Source organism: Lampetra fluviatilis, chromosome 51 (assembly GCF_964198595.1).
Source record: "Lampetra fluviatilis chromosome 51, kcLamFluv1.1, whole genome shotgun sequence".
Classification (NCBI taxonomy): Eukaryota; Metazoa; Chordata; class Hyperoartia; order Petromyzontiformes; family Petromyzontidae; genus Lampetra; species Lampetra fluviatilis.
Genome location: NC_136325.1, coordinates 1,276,557 through 1,301,114, shown reverse-complemented (window position 1 = coordinate 1,301,114; position 24,558 = coordinate 1,276,557). Strand labels below are relative to the sequence as shown.

At 43.3% G+C, this 24,558-nt stretch overlaps 1 protein-coding gene across 1 annotated transcript in view; it reads right to left on the bottom strand.

Annotated features, from left to right (window-relative positions):
* The window catches only part of LOC144948848 (zonadhesin-like), a 35,105-nt gene that overhangs the window by 3,265 nt on the left and 7,282 nt on the right, over positions 1-24,558 (bottom strand). Inside the window, exons 11-31 of the mRNA XM_078878500.1 lie at positions 22,675-22,783; positions 21,857-21,954; positions 20,647-20,823; positions 19,492-19,694; positions 18,750-18,894; positions 17,244-17,485; positions 16,492-16,656; positions 15,226-15,353; positions 14,478-14,746; positions 13,850-14,058; positions 12,365-12,506; positions 11,824-12,071; positions 8,796-8,925; positions 7,539-7,725; positions 6,876-7,037; positions 5,313-5,443; positions 4,537-4,736; positions 3,766-3,904; positions 3,102-3,215; positions 2,022-2,135; positions 57-170 (exon numbers count right to left, since the gene is read on the bottom strand). Of these exons, the coding sequence (XP_078734626.1) occupies positions 57-170; positions 2,022-2,135; positions 3,102-3,215; positions 3,766-3,904; positions 4,537-4,736; positions 5,313-5,443; positions 6,876-7,037; positions 7,539-7,725; positions 8,796-8,925; positions 11,824-12,071; positions 12,365-12,506; positions 13,850-14,058; positions 14,478-14,746; positions 15,226-15,353; positions 16,492-16,656; positions 17,244-17,485; positions 18,750-18,894; positions 19,492-19,694; positions 20,647-20,823; positions 21,857-21,954; positions 22,675-22,783 (3,426 nt within the window). The remainder of the gene's footprint in view (positions 1-56; positions 171-2,021; positions 2,136-3,101; positions 3,216-3,765; positions 3,905-4,536; positions 4,737-5,312; positions 5,444-6,875; positions 7,038-7,538; positions 7,726-8,795; positions 8,926-11,823; positions 12,072-12,364; positions 12,507-13,849; positions 14,059-14,477; positions 14,747-15,225; positions 15,354-16,491; positions 16,657-17,243; positions 17,486-18,749; positions 18,895-19,491; positions 19,695-20,646; positions 20,824-21,856; positions 21,955-22,674; positions 22,784-24,558) is intronic.

Here is a 24,558-nt window from a genome sequence, read left to right as displayed (position 1 = left end):
GCGCACTCCACAATGGAAGAGCAGCATTAATTAGATATCTTCACCGTGTGGGTTACCTTTATTCTCGCAGTGTTTTCCAGTGTAGGAGGAAGGACACTGGCACACAAGCACGCCATCCTCTACTGTGCACGTGCCTCCATTCTCGCAAGGATTCGAAGCGCACAGGTCCACTGTAAAACACAGCATTGTTAAATGCCTTGGAATCAACCACGGTGCTTTCTCGTCGTACAATACAATACATATTGCATTGCAATGTATTGTTGCGCTGACTGTACAGGCTTCCAGTTTCACAAATGATTAAATTCACAATCCTACTGCTAATGCACAAAGCACTTAACTACCTCGCCCCAGCCTACATCAGAGACATGCTATACCCATGTCCCCTCAATGTTTCTATTCCATTCTCGCATATACGAGCAATATTTTCAGGAGCTCAATGCCAATGTCGATGTCTGCTAACCACAAGTGGGCTTTAGGAGAGTTCGTGTAGTTGCGCTGTTCCTCCATTGAAGGAGGGCAGGCCACAGTGACCTACGATAAGATCCACAGTTTGGATTGCATGGCCATGGTTCCCATGTGGCTGCTTGTCTTTTATTTTTCCTGTTGAAGGTGGCGAGGAGGCCACGTTGAGGGTGTTAGATGGCAGCAACAAGGGTGCAACCATTTATTGTGTCACTCGCCATCCGCACACTGTCATCAACGTGCGCTTCTTGTAAGGCGATGCCGTCAACTTTGTTTTCCCTCAGGTTGATGGCCAGGAAGTCACATTCAGGTCTTGAGAGTCCTTCAATATATAGTTGGTTTCACTTGAAGACTTCATCCGATTGGTTTCTGGCCCTTAGAAGCCTTTCTTGGCATTTATCTCTGTTCATTATATCTGGATTCGAATTAATGACATCCATTTCGCCAAGATGAGGGCATTATTTGTGTTTAAGGTCTCTACGATCTGGGGATGCAGATCTTCTCAGCATTCCCCGACCGAGATGTTCTCCATGTAGCAACCCCCAGACTCTGGAACTCTCTCCCACGAGATAACAGGTTCTCCGAGTCTTTGGACATTTCTAAAGCGCGTCTTCAATGTAATCTATACAATTCCACTTATTCAACTTTGCGTTAATAAAAAAAATGGCTTTTATCATTAATTTTATTAATTTCCCATATCTCAGTGTTTAATTCCATGGGTTATTGTCATGCAGGGTGTCTGAAAGGTGTTTTATAGTTATTATTGTAATTGGGATAGGAAGTGAAACGTGGTCCTTTTCTCTAAGGTCACCATCAATATAAATTGGCGCAAATGTGACCGACTGACGGGTAAGCTTTACTGCTGAAAATTCCTATGATTGAAATATCAATCCTCTGCGGATAGATTCCTACAGAGTACAGAGTAGGAATCTATCCACATATTCTGACAATCCATTACCACTGTTACTGGATATTGGGTCTAGAGAAAACTGCAGGGAATTACCAAGGCACAGCTTCTTCATTAACGTGAAGATCAAATGCCCTATAATATAAATTGAAAATAAACTGGCTATTGCGTGTATTGTTCAGGTCCAAATGTCATGCATAAAAAATAACCACAAAATAAATAAGGCCATGTGAATTCAATCTGGTGGAAGAGATCATCTCAATAGACTTGATAATGAATACAGGAATTAAATTATCTGTAACAATTGTTTTGCTGCTGATGAAAATGATGGAGAATTGATAGTTATGGTTAAGATGATAATGATAAAAAAAATCTATATCTATTATACGTTTAAGTTTTAATGGTGAGATGCATTCATGTTACCAATTCTAAAATGTTTATTGTTTTACAAATTATTCATAACATTTCTGACAATATTTAATGAGGAACTCTTGTTGAGAATTTTAGTTCCTTTTCCCCATCCATTTTAGTTTTATTCACAAATTGAATAAATGAAGTAGTCAATTAAGCAGCTTTGGGTATGCACGTGTCCACAAAGCAGCAACCTAGATCAGTGAGTTGATGGAGACAAAGCACACATTTAAAAACATACCCAGAGTCTCGCAGAGGGCCCCGTTGTGCGTTGCTGGACATTTGCACTCAAATTTGTCATTCGTTGCCGTGCAGGTTCCTCCATTCTGGCAGGGGTTTGGCGCACATGGGTCCACTGCAAGAGAGGCATTGTGAATATGCAATTCAACGCCACCGTTGACAATTCCAGAACACAAAGCCACCAATTTTTATTTCAAGGCAGTGTTGTTGATGCATGCGTTGAGGTTTTGTTATTTGTGCTTGTGCACTACTGCCAACACAGCACGAGCAACATTACCAGGTAGTTAGTCTCATTTTAACGTACGTCAGGTGGAGCTGCAGTTGGATGCTTACACATTCTTTATTCCGCACTGCTGGTGAGCAGCATACTCTTCAGGAGCCTATAGGCTACGCGTTGTTATGTTTGGTTAATATTACATTCGTCTGTCTGTGCGAGTACAGTTCACATACCATCACAAAAACTATACAGCTCCTAAACTAATCGCTATGAAACCACGCAACTCATCAATACCAATGGCCAGATATGCATAGTTTCTGACAAGATGTACAGTAAAATACTTTCAAAAAGCTATTTTTGTGGAAATTAACATTGTCCTGCTTACCAGTGCGATAAGCACGTGTGTATTAAAAGGTGAGGGTGCGAGTGTGATCACCAAACGTGCATGTCTGTGTTTGCATGTTTCCGTGCTTCTATTTCTTTGTACATTAGAATACCCTTACAAAACATGGGCTCCCTGAATGGACTGGCATTTCAGTTTGTTACTGCAGCACGAGGTAAGAGTTGCTGTTTTTATGGCTTTAGACTGGATCAGTACTCTCAGAAAAGACAAAGTTGTCAACAGCCTTAAAGAGACAGCCTGGTTTGTGTCTGGTGCTCGCTGGACATGTCATCAATTGATCAACCAATTACTTATGCACGTGTAAAAGTTGACATGCGTTTGTAAGGCAATTGTTTAATATTGAGATTTAAAAATGTACTGTATTCATGACAATACGGTTTTTAGATGTATCGAGTAATGTTGCTTGTGAGCAGAATTTGTACGTTGCAGTTAAACAGCAGAAGCCACACGGATCCACTCACGTGAAATTTCACAATTAGTTCCATTGTAGTTGGGAGGACAGGTGCACTCGTACTCAACGCCATTCATTAAGCAGGTGCCTCCATTCTGACATGGGGATGAGGCACATGGATCGGCTGCAAAAGACAAAATTGGGACTTACACAGCATGGCCTGCAATTGCCGTGTCCAAAACGGGCCCGAATTACGAAGTTTATGAAATATATATTTAAAAGCGGTAATACATTAAAATGTTTAAAAAGTATATTTGCATCTGAAAAGGATTCCCTATCAAGTGGTACTTACCAATGGTTTAAAGCAATTAAGTAAATTTCACGTGATGAGGGCCATGCTTTACGCAGGGAAATAATTTTACACTTTATTGAAATGAGTCATTGTATCACTCCCAAAGAGATTAGTGGCTGAGTCAACCCCTGGTCTATATTATCCACACCTCCGATGAGCACGTTTGGCTACGTACGGTGCGGAAGAAGTTTTGCGTCCAAACATACAAACTCAAGGTAACAACTGTGGGTCAGGTGCTCTTAAGTTACTGCAGGGTGGCTCTCTTCATTGATTATTGTTTAGAAGAAAAACCCTACTCCTCCTACCAGCAGCATGTACTTGAAAAAAGCAAGAGAGAGTTTACGTTAAATTTATCAAGCGAGCTATGGTTCGTGATTCTTACCAGCGAAACAGCCGATGGTGAAGTTGCTGATGGTACACACTTCCTCTTCAATACAACTATATCTGTTGCATACCAACGTCTCTGTTTTCAGACATTTGCACGACTGTTCACAGGTGGATGTGTAGAACTGTTCCCCAACCTTCATTATGCACAAAGGGGCAAACACACACACACGCCAATCAATGTTACACACGTGAAAATGTGCCAGAAAATTGATTTGGTGTACAGACTTACAATTTTAGATCACAAATGAATGCTGTTAATCGACTTCAGCACATCACTCCACAAACTTGCATGAATACACGTAGGGTAGCAGAGAATATTAACATTCATGAGAACAAATTGGGACACAGATGGTTCTTGTCAATAATTGTATAATTCACGTCTCTCATACATATCACGCATTTATTCTAAACACACACCTCACAATGCAATGTGTTTCGTGCCCAGAACACTCAACGTATTACACATTTCTGCAAAACGAGTGAAACCTGAACCACCAGAAAACATGAAATACTTCCGAATAACAGCATTCCTTGATGTCCACACGTCATTCAGGTTCAGACTGCGAATCCCATCACACACAGATGGAACTTGTCTAGCTTCACATTGGCCTGGTCAGTGCAGCAATCAGTGGGAGGCAGTCATAGCAAGATTCACCAAGGTAAATTTCACAGCTTTCTATTTAAAAGAGCAGGAATGGGGAATTTACTGTATTTGAGTGTATAGTATACGCCACGTGGTTTATCCATTCTTTGTTTGTATCATTACCTCGCGGTAGGAGTTCTCATAGAGGCAGCCGCACTGGGTGAAGGGGATGCAGTCGAAGCCGCTCATCACGAACCCGGGCAAGCACTGGCAGCCCTCCACGTCGGGGAGCTCGCAGTTCGAAGAAGCGGCCAAGTCTCCACAGGTGGACGGGCAGGCGGACATGCGCTCGACGTAGACGCTGTTTGGAGGGCACGCCGGTTCTGCGTATGCACACACACACGCACGTACCAATGCATACATGGGGCAACATACGTAAAGGCCCCAGCCATGTGTATGACTTTATGACGTAATAATAATTTGTAGCCCTTCGTCAATGCACTGCCAGATGAAGGCCTCCCCATGATGTGTGGGTCATGCGTGTTGTTGACCATACTTCACCACCCTACAAAATATACTATGCACTGTTATGAGCAGCGCATTGTCTTTAATAAAATTACAAAGGGTCTATTTGTTTAAAGTACAAGTAACACAACTTTGTTGTCGATCAGCCAATAGGCCAATGTTTTCCAGAAATATTTCCATTTTAAGCAGGCATACACCAAATATGTCTCACCCTGCTAATGAGACTCAAAAAATTGCACTGGTTCAGTTTCAGAAGTGCCCGAATAGACTCTTTTTATGAATAAAACTTGGGTCCAAACCCAATTCCGACAAAAGCACATCTCTTGTGACGACAGCAGTCCCTTTCTGAAGAAAGTGATTGCGCATTTTGTGAAATGTTAAAATGTGGGTGGAAGAGGCTCAAGGCACGGAGTGGCATCGGTGATTCATCTCACCACAGCCCGTGTGGATTCTCCAGTTGTTGGGAGTGATGCCCTCCTGTTGGCAGGCTGATGTGTAAACCTCCAGACTGCTGCAGAACAACTCCTTGTCTCCAATGTTTTCACACATGTCATACATGCAGTTCCTGAAAAAAACACGATGCATGCACTCATTACCATTATTATACAAATAAAGTTATGCCCAATCCTAATAGTTCCTCCAACAAAAATAATAATTTACGATTATCGGTATGTAAACACGTAATTTTCAAACTTCATAAGAAAATTTTTCATCCCTTTGTCATTTGTGGCTATGGTTAATATCAGTGGCGAGTGATATCTGAATGAGTCCTGGGCCACCCTTCACCAACACACACTGACCAGCGCGGTGAAGTATGGTAAAAAAAATCCATGATCAACAGGCCATGGGGAAGCCTTTTCCCAGTAGCTGATTCACAAAGGGCTGTATATGAATTAATGTAATTATATCAGCTAACTCAACTGGACCAGGTGTTTATACGGCCCCATATTGTAAGTGCCTTTTCCAACTAAAACTCAGACGATATTTAACTTCCCTTTCTCAGCTTGGAAGAAGGGCAACTGACTGGCCATGATGTAACCCTGCTACATAAGCCCTTTTGTACTCTCATTGATGAGGGTAGTGAGGTGTCAATGCAGTCCTTTGAGTTGTAATATGGTGTCCATAGAGGTATGATAACTACACAGCCGGTTGAACAGTGTGATTGAAATGTTGGACACATATCTTATAGACTTAAGATGATTTATGGCTAGGTGTTGGACGAGTATTTTTGTTTATAATATAAAAAAAAGAGAAAGCGAAACGTTACATTTTGTACGTTAATTTTTGAAAGGGTATTTTCAGCATGAATTGAGAATCCCAAAGATTTTCTGGTAAAACACCGCCATGATTGATGTGCATTTTGTGCCATCGTAATTTTGAAAGTACTGGACACGTGGACGTGCAATAGTTTGTTGGCAGGCCCCTTCACGTCTAGAGGAATTGCTGAAAGCATCGAGGCAGCATGCTGTGTCCAAATAAACTAGCTTAGAAGACATTCAATAGACCTGGCGATTCCCCAGTGTGTGATGAAACTCGTAGTAATTTATTCATACTATCATGGGTCTGTGGGTATAGCTTTAAAGTGCCTTTGAAGGATAATATATTTAAGGAGCCGCTATGGGGTAATGGTGAGCGCAATGGACTTGCAATCCAGAAGTTACCAGTTCAATACCATCTTCTGGCGTTGCAGTTCTCAAATCCCCCCCCACCGCCGCTGTCTAGCCAGCAGTGTTCAACAAAATCGATCGGCAGGTCACGTGTGGTGGGGTAAAGTGTGGGTACGCCCACCTCTTCCAACAAATATAGTTAACGTGGAAGAGTAGACCAAATACCCTCTAGAGTTCGCTGGAGTGGAGGCTCCTCCATCAGCAGTGGCACGAGTGAGAATTTGCAGGGTTGTCACCACCTTTACATCTGTGGACACCCTGAATTTTAATACTCATATACCACGTATTTAATGTAATACAATGCACCGCTCATCTCAGCTGTGGACGCACGTGTAATACGGGTCCCATGGGGCGGCGATCCAGCACTGCTCGAAGGGCCCAGCGGAATCATGGAACACTCCGCAGGAATTCTTGTTCTGCAGCTCTGCCCATTGCTCATCGCTGCAGCTGAGGTTGAGGTCATTCCGGGGTTCCTCAACGAGACGTTTCGACCTGTACTCACAATGTACAACATTAACCGCCATTGCAAAGTATTAATTAAGCCGTCATGAATGTCAGAAGCAAGTCGAAGTCATTGTAGGCTACAAAAGGGGGTTTGCCAGTTTTATTTGGCGAGTAGATTCTAATCTTGCATATGGAATATGTTCAGGAGATACAGTAAATAATAATGTCAATGTCTGCTAGCCACGACGAGAGGGCTTCAGGAGAGAGTTTGTGTAGATTTTCTGTTCCTCCATTGAAGGAGCGTAGACTGCAGTCTGTTACTTTATGGTCCATAGTTTGGGTTGCATGGCCACAGTCGCACTGAGGGAGAGACGGTAGCCTCCTCCTGGTGGCCCACCGGTTATGTGTTTTCGTGTTACCTTAAATACATCTAATCCCATGATCTATTAAAATTGACGTCATTAATTCGAATACAAATAGTATCGGTAGATACGAAGAGTAGAGGAAAGTAGATTTTTCAGACGTTACTGCAAGAAGTATAAATCTCACCTGAAAACGGGTGACTCGTACTGCTCAAAGAGGCTGCGTCGGTCATTGACTTCCCAGCTGTTGCCAAACACGTTCTCGGAAGTAACGAGCGATCCATCGGGAGTCTTGAATTCATCACTCGTGTCCCCATTGTAATTCCCACACAGGCCACACACTTGGCCAGCATAAGAACTGGGAATGGTCACGTCTACATCAATCACAAAAAAAAACAACCTTCAACACTCGATTCTGTCGCACCACTTTCTACATATATATAGATCCTTAAAGGAAGCCATAACCCAAAAACACAATAACAATGACGATTGTTTACCCCCCCTGAAAATAATCTTCACCTTGTTCTGATATAATCTTTTTTATGAGGATCCTACACTGGGATGTTTGGTCAATATCGATATGAGTGATTCATAATCAGTTTATTTTGGGTTAGAGAATCGTGCCAGTTGTAATGGCCAATTTTTTTCAGCTAAACCAATATTGACACTGTTGGGTGGTGGGGGCTAAAACATAGATATGCCTCCACGATTTAACCCAACACAAACTAATTATGTATCGTGACACTGGTGATGAAAGCCGACGTATAAAATTAACAATTAATCAGAGCTCGATACGATGTGGGAGGAAACTACAGCACCTGGAGAAATTGACACATTGAAGAGGATGGCACTCTATAAACAGATTCCATATTGTCAGTGAAACAAATCTATCTATAGACTGAATGCATTGCTGCACTCCCTTTTACAAGCATCTCGTAGCACTCACAACCATCGCCTAATACACTGGGTACCCATGCTGGTCGTCACCCATTCAAGTACTGACCAAGCTGAACTCTGCTCAGCTTCCAATTCCTGACGAGCTCAGGTGCATTTAGGGTGATTTGGTCGCGAGCAAAACAAATATTTCTTATTTCGTAGATACACACTCGGGCCATGTTTCCTGGGCTATCCGCCACGAGTGTGAGGTCACAGAAGCACTTGAGTCACCGCACAGGTGTCACCCACTTCATAAAAACGTCACTGCAGCGGCTAGGTATGTATCTGCAAAATGAACGGTCTGATTTTGGCTCAATTTTCCTTTAATAAAGAGGTTTGTGTGCCATACATTGTTTTTCATGTCTTAATTTCCAGCTCACCCCACATGTATTAAATGGCAATAGGAAGTCGCTGTCTGTAGAACTGTTTGCGATATGTATTAACTGCATCACGTGATGAAGGTAATCACTGACGAGCAAGAAGCAATTTCATTATCCAGACTCTTTACCTGCGTGTGATTTGCGATCGAATATGACAGTCAGGCCAAAGTCCGTCCTGAGCACCATCTTGTGGGAGGTGTGCACGATTTCAAGTCCCTCCATGGGATTCGATGGGGGCTTCGTTCTTACCCCATTCAGCTGCAGAGCAAGAACATAAGTCATAATGGATAATGTGGTGGAGCATTGGGCAAGTGGACACTGCTTTTGCACAGATGTTAATGAAGGCAGTAACATAGGCAGTGGTGGTGGAACCCAGGGACGTGCGGTCAGGGGAGGCATGGCCTCACCTGTCATACTCCAATGAAAATAGCTGCTTTACGAAAAGTAAATAATAAAATAAATATTAAGATTTTTCCACTGATCTGTGTTATAAATGCACATTTCTATATGATTCCAATCATTTCTTATAGTCAAAATCTCCAAATTTGCGGAGCTTCGCTGAAAATACAGAAACTGGATGGAGCGCGGGCAATAAGCGCGTGCCTGTTACTATCTCTCTGCATGTCACCAATGTAATGTTTGTAGACCCCTTCATTACATGTCCTCGCCTTCCATAGTCCATGTAACTTATTTCACGTATGTGTATAAAGATATTTAGGGTCGCTGGTCTAGTCATAAAACCGCAATAAAAAAGCACCAGGGGAGGCAGTGATCACATCTGCCTCACTATGGGGGCCGTGTCTTGAGCCCACGTAATTGACGCTCGCTCTCCCTCCACGTTAGTCGGCTCTAGCAAAAAAATTCCAGCAGCTGCAAAAATGGAAAACGTTATATCTAACCTTGAAAATTAAAAAAATTGGACTTTCAATCAAAACACGGAGTGATAAACAATGGAAGACCAATGCCTGAGCTTAAGAACCTACTTCAAACGAAGGGACAGAAAATAACACGGTCGTTTCAAATGGAGTGGTACGAATATTCGCCTCTACTGCTTTCCCTGCCTTCTGTTCTCCAATACCGACAACGTTTGGACTAACGCGGGATTTTGTGACTTGAACAATCTACTAAGAAGCCTCAATAAACATTCAAAGCCAAATTGCTTTAAAGACTTTTGGAGCTTCAAGGATAGATCTGGCTTTGAATGAACAGTGGAAATTAAACAGATTCCTGCGGAGGGAGCTGGTAGGAACGTTGGGTTGCTCGGTCAATGGCCAGGGTCAACGGCGGCGTGGTGTATTTCGCAAATATGCCCGACTGTGAGGGCGGGCACAAGCCGGCGTGAGTAGGTTAAACGTTGAGTTTTATAAGGGCACCACGAGGTGACCAGCCCCTCCCCTCCCCTCCCCACCCAGCCCCTCCCCACCCTCCCCACCAAGCCCCTCCCTGCACGACGGACGGACACAATAATCCCCTGTATTCTGGTGTAACCAGGAGGTTCCTACAAGTAATATCAGCATCCACAATGCTTAGGTAAAGGAAACCCGCGAGGTTTTAAAAGACCTTATTAATGCGACCTGCTTCCTCGCCAAACAGGAATCCGCATTTCGTGGTAACGATGAGAGTGCAAGCTCTTCTAATCGTGGCCACTATGTGGAGCTATTACATGCTTTTGCTGAGAAAGATGAAACGTTAGCTAGACATTTGGAGGCATCTACTGTGTTTTCTGGCTTATCAAACAGAATACAGAACTATTTAATCGAAGCAGTCGGTGATGTAATTAGAAATGATATCAAAGAGGAGATGAATGCAGCCCCATTTGTTGTAGTCGAAGTAGACGAGACAACGGATGACACAAACAAAGCCCAGGTCTCTGTAATTTTGCGCTGTAGCTAAAAGTGAGGTGACTTGTGAGGTGAGGGAGACGTTCTTGGGATTTGATGATGTCAGTGATGACAGACGAGCACTGACTATTGCTGATTATGTTTTTGGAGTGTTGGGGAAATACAATTGCGTTGAAAAGCTGGTAGCTCAGACTTATGGCGGAGCCTCTGTGATGGCATCAGATCTTAATGGGGTGCAGGCCAAGATTAAAGAAAAGGAACCTGAAGCCACGTTTACCCATTGTTATGCACACAAATTGAACCTGGTGCTCGGATTGTATAGTTCACAAATGGTGGGGAACGAATGCAAATCACCCGGACAGCTCCTCAGCTTTTTTGCTCAGAATGATCTGATGCAGACGGTTCCCGAGGTAATAAGGTTACTCCAGCTGGTGGTGCTCACTATACCAGCTACAACAGCGTCCGTTGAAAGGTCGTTCTCTGCTTTGAAGTGACTCAAAACATAGTCGGAATCGGACTGACCAAAGACGACTTTCATCCCTGGCAATCATCTCCATTGAGATGGAGAGACTTTTAAAACTAAAAGAGAATAAAGAGGACTTTCGATTTAAAGCTTTCGTGACTGCAGAGATTCATCTTCTTGGTTACTGTACTGCCATTTTCAGGCTACATGTTTGATAATAATTTAAACTTGTAACACGCTGTACAGTATTCGCTTGCTCGCAAATGGAGAGAACGACTCTGAGGCGCGAGGAACCACAGACAAACGGGAAGGTAGCCAGGCAGTGAGGAGCCGTTGCCGAATGAGCTCTGCGGTCCTCTATATATTAATGAGTGCTTACACGTGGAAAGAAACTGGAGCACCTATCGACAACCCTCATTTGTGAGGGGCAACACTCTATTCCATAAAGAAAGAAAATATGGAGTCTACATTATACTGTACTGCATTCTCTCGGCAAGCCATGGGATGGAATTCCAATGCCCACAGGAATGGGAGTTTCACAACATTTGTGTGATTCATCAACCCTCACTTCCACAGTGATAGATTACATACATGCGCCACCACCAACTACCAGATTAATATGCATTTCTGCACAATCCACAAACTCTACCGTAATCCATCAACCCTCGCTGGCGTCACAGGTGTGTAACAACACACTCGGCACTTTATTTACATCGCGTTCACATCTCAGTTTACCTCTCCGCATGATGTCATGGAATATTTCAGGGGTGTATGTGGAAACTGCTGCATACATCAGTAACTGACAGCACAATCCGATATGTTTAAAAAAGGTTAATGGGAACAACGCCGCACCTCGAAATCCTTTCTGTCGGTAAACTTGATCTTGAAGCCGTACACGTAAATGTACACTGCATCCAGGAAGGATACACGGTGGTTGTGGCCGACGCGCTTGTTTTTGCCGAGGATTCTGATGGGCAGGAGGTTATTGTTGTCCCCACAGCTCTGTACCAGCGTGTATGTTTCACGACCCATGAAGTGGAACAGCCTCTTGTCAAAGGTCTGGTAATGTGGGTCCCCAGATATTGAACACGTGCTGTAACCTGGCACAGAGGATAAAATGTTTCCACATGGGTTAATTTTTTTTTTTTACAGAAAACTCAGTAATGGAGGGCTAGGAGAGCGAGGGCAGCGATGCAGTTAGTCTCAATACACAAAAGTGTTAAATGCACGTACAAAAGCTATCAACCTCATGCATTATGTAAAACCGACCAGTTCCTGAAAAAACTGCATTTTCGGGAGGCAGCAGAAATAACAGCCCATGAAGGTACAAATTAAGACATTTGGGATTTGCACACCCTGTGCCATGCACACAAGAGCTTTGCTCAACACTTACTGACAGGCTGGCAAGATTCCTTCCCATTCTTCAGTTGACAACTCTCGTGTTCCACACAGCTGTGCGCCTCACAGCTCGGATTGCCAGGCACCGAGCAAACGCACTTTCGTTTGCAGTTGTCACTAAGCCAGGACTCTTCAAACTGGAAGATGCACGGAAGCAATGCCACGTAAGTTGAAAACACTTAATTTATAACGGATAAAAATTAATCACATTTATACCACGACTGCTATGAAAAAAGCGACTTAAAGACACCTCGTAATAATAATCGACATCTTACACACCACACTCAATCACCAGTTTAGTCGATAATAGGTTTTCCCCCTTTTTTGTGGCAACAAAACAGGTGTTAAGATGTAGATGCTCACCCCGAGCTCTCATTACTCTGATAGTGCATTGTCCTTGGGCTGTACGCCTTTTGCCGTCCTCTGGTCTAACACCGTTTGAGACGAGGCTCAAAAGAAAGCTGTCTCTGGTGTGGACCAATCAGTTTCAAGGATAATGCATATATTATCAGAGTGTGTTTTTTGTTTGCATTCTGACCACAAGCATTATGGTTAATGCAGACATGATTCCTTGTAAAAGGTTGCAGTTTGGCGTTTTAACATCTTAACACCTGTTTTGTTGCCAGAAAAAAGGGGAAAAACCTATTATCTTATTTTGGTACTGGCAAAGGAGGTCCCAGCACCAGCTTAGTCATACAGAGACCTCACACACCCTTCCCACAAACTAGGCGCATACTGAAGTTGTCATGCAAAGCGAGTACACAATGTTGCAGCGAATGAGACAAAAGCCCTCTTACCAACGCTGTTCAGAGAGATCAGTGGGATTATAGTCTTTTAGCATTCCAAAGTAATGGCATATTAAGTATTTTGTGTTGCAGGTGGCATCACAAACATTGGCATCACTCGTGTAGAGAATCGGGAAATTAGATGAACACATTGCTTTTGGCCAATGCATAACTGGAGTGCCCCCATAAAGAATTGAATTTACATTGGGGAATTTTCATAGCAGTGCATCACATGTTGAGAAAACTCCCATGAGGGATGACGTCATGAAATAAATTCAATAGACCTTTTTTCTTACGCTAAATGACACATATATTGTACATATAATGTTCACAGAATGGGAATCACAATGACATGTCCAGGTCCTCCAAGCTGAATTGAAAGAAAATATGTTAAAGTCTAACTTTACACCATGATTTTTTTTGTACAGTCAATGATGACTGGCCTGAAATCGTGAACTTGCTGCTATACTTGAGAACCAATCTAGCCATAGGTGGCTACTCACATTTCAGCGTGGACTCAGCTCTTCAACGCAGACATTATCTCTCTGATCCACCCGGTATCGTGCGTATATATTCCATTATGTCTTGTACGCTAGATATTCTACTAATCAGCTCCTGCAAGTGTTAACCACAGAGAACGAGAGGTGCGTGGAGCAGCACAGTGTGCGTGGACCACGCGGAGTCTCTCTACCCACCGAGTGGTAGTTGTTTTCGTCGTCCCAGCAGCCGCAGGCTTCCAGCGACACGCAGAGATCGTCGCTAAGCACGAAGCCCTGGTCGCAGACGCAGCCCTCGGCGCACCGAGCCGCGCTCTGGCAGCCGGCCTCGGCGTAGATGTCCGAGCAGGTGGCCGGGCAGGGCGAGGCGCACGGCGTGTAGTGGGTGTTCGGCGGGCATGGCAGTGCTAATAAAGAGACACGTACGGATTTTATCATACGGGTGTCTTGGTTATGTTTCAAATGATTTTGTTACGTGTTGTTTATATTCTTGAGAATGGCAGCAATATGTTCACAAGCTTAATGACAATGCCGAAGTCTGCTAGCCACTGCGACACGGCTTCAGGAGAGAGTTTGTGTAGTTGTGCTGTTCCTCCATTGAAGGAGCGCAGACTACAGTGTGTTACAAAATGGTCCATACTCCACATATTGACCACATGTTCTCTTAGATATAGCTCGGAATTTTTGGTTAAAAAAAACATAAGCAGAAAAGGAATATGTTGCTTATATTTCAACCATGGAGGTAAAGTTGCTGGTGTCTAATTAAATTTTTTCTCATAATGGATATCTATAAATTTTCAAAAAATTCCTCAGGCAGAAAACTTACGGCAGAAGGTTTCATTGCGCCACAGGATGTTGATGCCCTTTGCGCGGCAGGCCTCCGCATAGGCCTGGAAGTTATCGCACAGCGTGCTCTCCATTCCGTGGAACTGACACATGTCGTAGATGCACGTCTTCAGGAAAGGCTCGGGATCTATCTCGGCATGGCACTTGGCAAAGGCTCCTGAGGTAGAGATAATGACTTCACACATCTTTTTATAGGCCTCTTCATTGATTGGTTCACAGCCGGGAATGTGCGGCTCGTCTGGTTTGCAACTGTGAAAAAATTAATCACACGCATGGTTATCTTTATTGTTATAGACATAAACATATGCGTGATTTTGACAAAAATAATGTGATAGACTAATGCCACTATATGAAATAATGATAAATGTTTCAGGTACTTAATGTTTTCATTGTAAATTAAAGTAAGGATACATTAAGCAATGTTGTGGTGTGGTGGTGCAGTGGTTAGCACACCGCATTATGAAACCACGTGACCCAAGTTTGATCGTCGGCCATGGATACGTCAGTGGCAATTGACATCTGAACTCGTCTGGAGTCCCCCACACTTCACCAACCCACAATGTAAAGCTTGGTCAAGTATGGTCAGACAAACCCGACGTGAGGGGCCTTTCTATTAGCAGTGGATTGACACGGTGTTATATACATCACTGTAATGTGTTATTACCACATGGAACATGTTATGCTGTGTGGCTTGTACGATACCAAACCGTGCACATTGGCTGACTCACCCAGCATCAGCGTCTCCCTCGGCCTTCCAGCTGTCTCCGAGCTGGGCGGCGCTGGTGGCAAGCTCCCCGTTGGGCATCAGGTAGTCGTCTGTGCCGTTCTGGTTGTAATTGCCGCATAGGCCGCACAGCTGTTGCACGGTCAAACAAGAACCAATGTAAGACATTTTTGACATGATCACGACATATGTGTCATGGGTTAATGGGTCTATATAGAAGATGAGATGGACTCTACATTCATTTTTAATCCTGGTAATTATTGACTGCAATGATAACCAGTGAATTTAAATGTATAGAACATTTGAGATAGCCTGGACCATGGCAAAAATAAAGCCTGTCTACGTGCATTTAGATTGCGGAATGGAGTTAATGATGCGGTGTGGGTCACTGTGCAGTCATCGTTCATGCGCAATTATTCCTCCTTGCATCCAAGAATTGATTACATTAAACTAATTAATAAACCTTCCAATAGTTACTTAGCTAGTTATAACGTTCTATCAATCCCATCCCTGTATTACAATTAATGTATCCGTGCGGTCATAATAAAAGTATGGTATTAGCTACAGGCAAAACCATCTAAACGAATTACAGCGACAGTGTAAAGAAATATTTCAACATATATGTCTGTATAGGACAGGGGTCGGCAACCAAAATAACAAGAAGAGCCATTTCTTTCCAATTCGGTACAAAATTCAGTATTTCAAGAGCCGCAATGCATCTGAGTACATACTGTACATACGTACATATCGTCAAGAAGCAGCCCGTAAAGAGCCGCATGCGGCTCCGGAGCCGTAGGTTGCCGACCCCTGGTATAGGACATTGTTCACCATGAAACCATTAAAACGCATGCTGCTGTCTCCTGAGAGGGCATCCATCACGAAGACGGAGCAATGAAATCAGTTCTTGTGCAGGTGCTTGGTGGGGATTGTCAAATTATGGGCCATGCAAGATGACGTCAGCTTGGGAAAGCCTTCATCCATCAGTGAATCGATCGCGGCTGATGATGATGATGCTGCCACCTCGTTTTAGGATGGAACGTTCACACAGCTTTGCTCAGTAATCCATTTTCTCTTTCAACCCCATGATTCAATGTAGGAACATTATCACCTCTCAGGTCCACTACCCTTGCCGTGGTTCTCTCTGCCACTGCCACTGTGTGATACAGGCCCTGAGTATGGGAGCAGTGAATGTTATTTAAACCATTCCTTCGAGTGTGCCTCTGATATTTGCTGTTGCAAGGTAGGTGCTGAGTCTCCGAACCAAACTGACCTTGTTAAAGTAAGTACTTGGAGTGTTGATCTCAAGGTGATGTTTTCCATCAAATTTGACTGTGACGCCAAAATCAGTCTCCAGGAGAACGTAGCTTCCGCTTATGCCGATCTTAACCCCTGGGACCAAACCTTCGATGGGGGTCTTAACTCGCTTATCGTCGACCTGTTAAGAAAGAAAAATCAACCACGATGCATGATGTGTTTTACAAGACCTCTGATTTTTACCACACACAATTACTTTGTACGATTAACTACATATCACAAAAGACAATGTAACCCTGTGATACATTGTACGTTAATCATATCTGCTCATTGCCAAAATCATAATGGAACCATTATTAAAAGTTTTCAGATGTTTTGACGTCACAGCAAGGACATTCCTGCTTTTAAAAAAAACTTAACTAAATTCACATGATAAGCTTCCATTAACATATACTTCTCAAATACATTTAAATGTTATACTTATTTTATATCTACTGTTTAGCAAATGTTTCAGGGAATGCTGATAAGATACTTTTTTTGCAGTTCTTTGTCAATCTGCTCCCCACACCACGTCAGTGATTGCTTCACCACACCGGTTAGTGGGGTGGGCTGCTTGGCACCAGTTCAGATATCACTCGCCACTTATGTTAGCCACGGCCAGCAATCGAACTGTGAGATGGGCACTCTGCCGCACCCAATCTGCCCATAAATAATCTTCTCTTTCTCAACTGCGACTGTACGGTCTCACAGTGCCCAATCCGTGCGTACCAGCACGCGGTGGCTCTTCTGCAGGATGACGCGGTGGCCCGCGATGTCGACGATCACGTGCTTGAGGTAGGAGCCGGACGCCTGCCCGCGCTCCTCGTTCTTGGCGGTGATGGTGAAGGGCGTCACGTTGGTGTCATTGCACACGTCCACCAGCGTGTACGTGCATGTGCCCATGTAGCTGATCATTATCAAGTCAAAGGTGAAGTAGTGGGGATCTCCGGCAACGTGGCACGTGGCATAACCTGGGGCACAGAAACACAACCAGGCCCTTCTCACGACAAGCAGTGGGTGCAAACGACTGAAACCCACAGACAACTCTACATGAAATTTAACTCGAGATATGTCCAGTCACCGATGATCACATACAGACGTATTAATCAATGGTGCTGCTGAAACTTCCACCTTTTTTATAACCCTGAATGAAAGCTTAAAGTAGATTTTTTTAAAGCAATAACAAATGTTAAACCATATGGTAACGCAAAGACATAAGTAGTGTCATCGATACATGAAGAGGCCATGGCTGATGAGGCCAGTTCATGTTAATCTAGATTATCTCCAATGTGAAGGTAAAAGAAGAGAGCACGTTGGTTCGGATGAATGTCCCTGTCGGGACTAGCTAAACTCCTGGTTCGACACCAATGGGCACTGATGAAATTGGATAAAAAATGATTGTTTATTCAATTTAAATTTAAAAAGTGGGTATGTCTCCCCATATTCAAACACAGATTTGGTGATATCCATCTCCAATGGTTCAACAGTAGAGTGAGCAACTCACAATCGCAATGTTCCAAGTTCAAATCCTGGTTGTAGGTAAACTTAGCCCATCACCCCTCTGGGTTTGATAAAATGGTTGCCACTTTGTGGGGAAGTCGATTGTGGTTAAACTAACTAACTGAGCTTTGGACTAATATTCAGAGGTGGCATGGGCACACGTGATTGGCCATCAAAGTGGCTTATATCATTATATGTGGGAATTTAAAGTAGCAGTCAATGAAACTAAACACATGTTGCTTCGTGTAGAGGGAAGCACCAGAGGACCCGCAAAAAACTCCACACGACCATGGGCAGAGAGAATATGCAAAGTCCGATGCCATGATCTCCTGCATACCAGGTGAGGGAGACAACATCTCACCACCGTGGTGCTTCTATGGATAGACTCGCACCCACCACAGGAACGTGGAATTTAGATCACTGGTGCAGGGCTCTAAACAGGAGATGAGCACTGCCTCAATGCTCATATCAGCAGGGAATCATTTTTATCTGCATTAGTGTTTACAATTCAGATGGAAATTCCACGCTCCTGTGCCATGGATACATCTCTCCACAAGGCAACCTCAGTTAGATATTAATTATGTAGTAATAATTTTTGTAATTCTGAAGGGATGATGGGCTGGGTTGCATTATAACTATGATTTTAACTCACTGTCTTCCAAACGAGACTATAGCGCTCTGCCACGGTGTCTGTGTTTGATCGTTGAATATTTATGTCTTAGACAAAACAAATACCCTTGCTGTGGCAGCCCAGAATGCCATCCTCCACCGTGCAGACCTCTTGCAATCCACATTGCCAGGCATCGCAACTCGCGGATCCGGGCCTCACGCATGTGCAGCGCCGGTCGCAGGTCTCCGATTCAAACCAGTTCTCCCCGAGCTGCAACAACACGATCATGAAGGCAGTGAAAAAGTCTTGAGAACGCTACATGAATCGAATAATTTTCACCACATTCCATTGTCATTGGTGGTTGAATTTTGTATCAAGTGTAATCAGATAACCACAAATAGTGGAATTTGTATTTTAGATTTTAAAAAAATCAAATGCTACCAGATAAACAATGAAAAAAGGCACACTATTTTAACACGTAGGCTTCTGCGAATAATAATATGACTCATAATTAATGTTGGGCTAGATCACGTACGTAAAAATGTGTTGTAAACCCTCCTCCACCCGACACAGCTAGTTAGTAAAGCTGAGTAAGGTGGTTATTACTTATAGTGAAACGTCAGGCAACCCAATTGTTAAATGTGATGTGGATTTATTTTCAACACACTGGTGTGCTGAAGCAGTAATAAACTGGCATGTTTGTTCACGTGACAACTTTTATAATTGGCTTTGTCGGGTGGAGGAGGGTTTACAACACACTATTTATGCAATCTGATACAAAATCATCTAAGGCACAGTGCACCCATTAATGCCGACTGGAAAGATACGGTGGGTTTACATGAGGGTGAAAGAATGAGTAGAACTCACCGGGTGGTAGTTTCCGTTGTTATCCAGGCAACCGCACTGCTCCGCGGGGACGCACTTGTCCCCAGAGAGGACGAAGCCGTCGTCGCAGATACAGCCCTCCCCACAGTGATGGTTGCAGCCACCCGGGAGACTTGCGTTGCTGCAGGTGGCCGGGCAGGGCGGTGCACAGCTCTCATAGTGGCTGCCCGGTTTGCAAGTGAGTGCTGTGGGTGCCACATGCACACACACACACGATGGTTTCTACTAAATAACAAAACCTCTACAAATCATCTGCAATAGCAACAAATTAATTTTAGTCGAATTTAAAATGTGCATATTTATAAGTGCGAAGATTGCTTTTATTTCAGTTCAATGCCATGACAATGACATATCCACAGATCTTCAAGGAATGCACAGATGAAACTGATGAGAAAAAATTTAATTCTATCGCAACTTGGAAAGAAACTGACATTTAAACCAATCGAGCTGTACCTTGCCCCTCTATTATTTATCATAGGGAGGTAAAGATGCCGGATGTACGTGACAATTACGTATGGTGGGCACCTTAAACCCAATTCCATGACGACTGAGACTCCTCTCGTGCCAGAGGCATGACACCTTCAGAACGGGAGAGCTCAATGCCTCACATCCCTTCTGTGTGTCTGCTCAGTGTGACACCACAACCATGACAAATTGATCGGCTGTCTCGAGACTGCACGCCTCAACTGAATGTGGCACCCGTGGAACCAATTATATTCTATACAAATGTTTTGGTTAATGTATATCTATTTTTTTAGCTTGAAATTATAGAATACATCTGGCATGGCACAAAGAAAGCGCAAACAGCTCTTGTCTATGAATTCTCATCTACAGTTTGCACTACGAACATCAAAATATGTATGAATGTAGGTAATATTTGTGAGTTGAGAATGGTTATGCGGCCCAACAGAAATTATTTGCCAACTGATTATAGCAGTAGAATAAGCTGTGCCACATGTGTGATAACTCACCTCTGGGAGTGGCAACCCAGTTCTACCACTTTGGCTTTTTATTTGTTTAACATGGACACGACATATAGGGTATCCATGAATTATTACTCAACAATCCTGTTCTGATAGGAACAAAGCACAGGATTATAACATGTGGCAGTGACATCACAGTGGGTGCTGCACTCACGGCAGAAGGTGTTGTTCCTCCACGTGATGATTATGCCAGCTTGGGCGCACTGGTCGGCGTAGGCCTGCAAGGCCTGGCATAGCGACAGGGGGTTGCCGCCCGTGGCACACAGGTCGAACACGCAGTTGTCGAAGAAGACTTGTGGAGGCAGCACCGCGTGGCACTCTTTGAAAGCTCCTGGTCACAATGATGTCAGGAAAGGTGTGTCGGGTGAATGCAGCTTTGTTATTTTAATCTTTGTAGGCCTCTGCCTAGCCTCACTTGCATAAGGAGGGATTTGGGCTTTTGTATGGTTCCATTTCCGAATACAGTAGTAATTAAACCATACCAACCTCCCCTTGTAATGCAGAAAAAATATTTTTGTTAACCTCCAGTTCTTCACAAGTCTAAAAATAATTACAAATCAACGAGATCGATTAACATTACAACACGCGCTGGACACATATAGTTACCCGTACCATCACACTGGACAGTTTACCTTTGATGACAGCTCTTTCAGTCCTAACACTATGATGACAAAATAAATGGCTTCAACATTTTCAGCAATAATACAGGTGTTCATACACCAAATATACACCTATTGCAAAGTATCAAGTCTGCATTAACCATACATGCTTGTGGTCAAACATGCAAACAAAGTGATTGGCCAATTATTGAATGTAGCGTTATCGCTGCCTCTACCTTGCTGGTGTCAAAGGAGATCTGCTTCCTCATTCCATGCATCAAAGCTGCTGTACTACCTGTATGGTCGATGATGTTCTATAAATACACAATACTTAAGTCGCATTCACTTAACTATCTTATAAACGAGGCCTTGAAAACAATATAAAATAATTGCACTATTTGCAGAGTAATACTGCACGCGTGTGGTTGGAGTAGAGGCACCGTGGTTTCTGCACTGCACTATGCACCCAGCATCCCGAGTTCGATTCTTGAAAATGGCTAAACATAGGTGGAGAGTGACATGTCAATTGGCTCTGGCCACCCACTGCTCAAACGTTCACCAGTCCACGCTGACCAGCATGGTGAAATACGAAAAAAAAACCATGACTGACATTACGAGGAGAGGCTTTCATTCAGTAGTGAATTAACAAGCACCAGTAGTAGGTTATTTCGTCGTTATGTTGTGTAATACTGCATAATGTGAATAATGGAAGTGGTTACACAATAATGTGCATTAAAGTACCCAGATACTGAGAATTGACATTACCATTGGGGTCGGTGATTAAGCCACAGAATCCCTCTTTTTCAAACTCCTCCTGTGTCGCTGGATCACACTCGGGTCTTCCACCATCATCATCTTTGCATCTGCCAAAACAAACACCAAGGAATACCGGCATATCACTGTCCTATGAAAAACAATAGTGCAATATTAAGTTATGGTAACAGTAATAACAATATGCTTGTGATAATTATATTAAAGAATTTCACGATTGTTTTTCAAATGAGTGAAAGCTTGCAGATGTCATAGCAGGAACACCACCCCCCCGCCCGCCTGCCACAATTCACAGCCCTTTGTCAATCCACTGTTGGATGAAGGCATCTCCACACCGTATTGGTAATGGTGGTTGTTTGCGGACCAAGTCACTGTGGGTTGGTGAAAGGGGACCCAAGACCAGTTTAGACATCAGCTGCGACTGGTGTTAGCCGTGGCCAGGAATCACACTCAGGTCGCTGGGCTCAGTGCATGGGCAAATAATACTCTCCGAACACACACAATAGCTGCTTATGAGTATAAGTTTGTTTTCTGAATGTAGTGAGAATGTATGAGTTTTCAAGGGATTGATGGGTAAAATCCGTTCTAAGGTACACAGATAATATTTTTTTCAATAAAAATGTTAACTAGAAAATCCCTTGAGATGGAACATCCACTTGCAAGAGTTCCCATGGTATGCTTAATTAATAGACAAATAGTAAGCTAGCACACAAAATCAAGACCAAAAGAACCAATAACAAAGAATTGGGCCCACATGAGGGCATTACGCTCAGCTACAGCAAGAGATGAGTGCGAGGGTGACTGCTACTCACTCATCCGAGCTGTTCACCGACTTCCAGCTGTTTCCCAGTTCTGCCGAGGAGGCGGCCACTGAGCCGTCTGGTTTCAGATTGTCATCTGAGCCATCGCCATTAAAGTTTCCTGCAAGGTTACAACATGAAAGTAACGCTAGTGTGCAAAGACATCTCAGTGCACGACTAAATTGAGCACTAATATAAAGGAAGGCTTCAAAATGAAAAAACTATAAATGACAATTCACACTGGGTAAACCACTGCATTTGTTGCCATGGTGACCCAGTGTGAATTGGGCGACCAAACCGTGACTCGAGGTCAGCATTGCAACAAGTGCAGTGTGACGTTTAGTCACAATCGTGCTTCAGAAGTATTTGCAGGCGCCCACTTATATAATATCCACTTGGTCCATGTGCATGCAATACAATAGAACTAAAGCATAATTAAAACGTATTTATGTATAGACGTATTTAAAATACCAGTTTTCTTTTACATATGAGTGGGTTTTCACTGGGTTTTATACATTTTTCTTTGGGTCTTTCAGTAATGCCACGTAGGTGGAAAAATAATACAATTATCACGACGTTGGCCAAACATAGCAGGTGTTTCCAAAAAGATGTCCAATACCATGAGCAAACACAAGATCCATGTTCGATTCAACACAGTACATAAAATTTGTGATCTCATCCCATCTGTGAAGGATGTGATCCCTGACATTCAATACTCCGGTGTCTATAAACTAAGCTGCGGCTGCGGCAGTAGTTACATTGGGGAAACTAAGCGACATGTCTCGGACCGTGTTCGTGAACACAAGGTGGATCTGAAACACGGTAGGACCAATACCTCGGCCGTGGCTGATCATTGTTTTAACGCTGTGGGCTCACATGAAATCGATTTTTCCAAGACGAAGATACTCTGCAAGCCCACTGGCTATCAACAAAGATTCGTTCATGAAGCCATCCAGATATTTCAACACAGACACAATTTCAACCGAGAAGATGTGTACAAACTGAGCAATCATTGGAAGGACGTTATTAACCAGTTTAAGTCATAACTGCCTGTGATTTTTCCATCCTACCTGCCGATGCAAGTAGTTATTTCCGTCTCTCTGAGTTACATACATGCTAAATGTCTCACAAGCACAGCCACCGTTGGTTCGTTTACATTGACATGCTAATCTCTTACATTACAATGGCCACCTCCACAGCTGCATCGTCGTCATGGAGGTACATCACCGATCTTACATTTTACATTGACATGCTAATCTCTCACAATACAATGGCCACCTCCACAGCTGCGTCGTCATCGTGGAGGTACATCACCGATATTATATTTTACATTTACATGCTAATCTCTCACAGTACAAAGGCCACCTCCACAGCTGTGTCGTTGTCGTGGAGGTACATCACCGATCTTACATTGACATGCAAATTACACCTCTAACCCTGCCCACTTACCCTTGGGCTGAGCCCATCTCAAGCCTATATCACTTCGTGTTTCAGCAGCTCTCCCGCTGTATTTTCTCCTGCCTCGACAGCATTCTCGCTATATTTTTTACCTGATGACGATTGCTTGTGTTGCGATCGAAACGTCGTGATAATTTTATTATTTTTCTATCTACGTGGCTTTACCGAAAGACCAAAAGAATATTAATTCCTGCAGTCACAAAAGCTTTAAGTCAAGTTGTATACATTGTTGGTTAATGGGATGTGTTCATACAACCTTTCCACAGATATGAACATTATTTAATTTACATGTAATTTACATTAATATTTAGCAAAATACAGCAGATATAATTTTATAAGTATTTGACCATCTCTGCCTACCCGCACATCTATTCCCCAACCACCGAGTCACTGGTTGATCATCTAGATGTACTTTTAATCACTAGTGAACCAAAACTG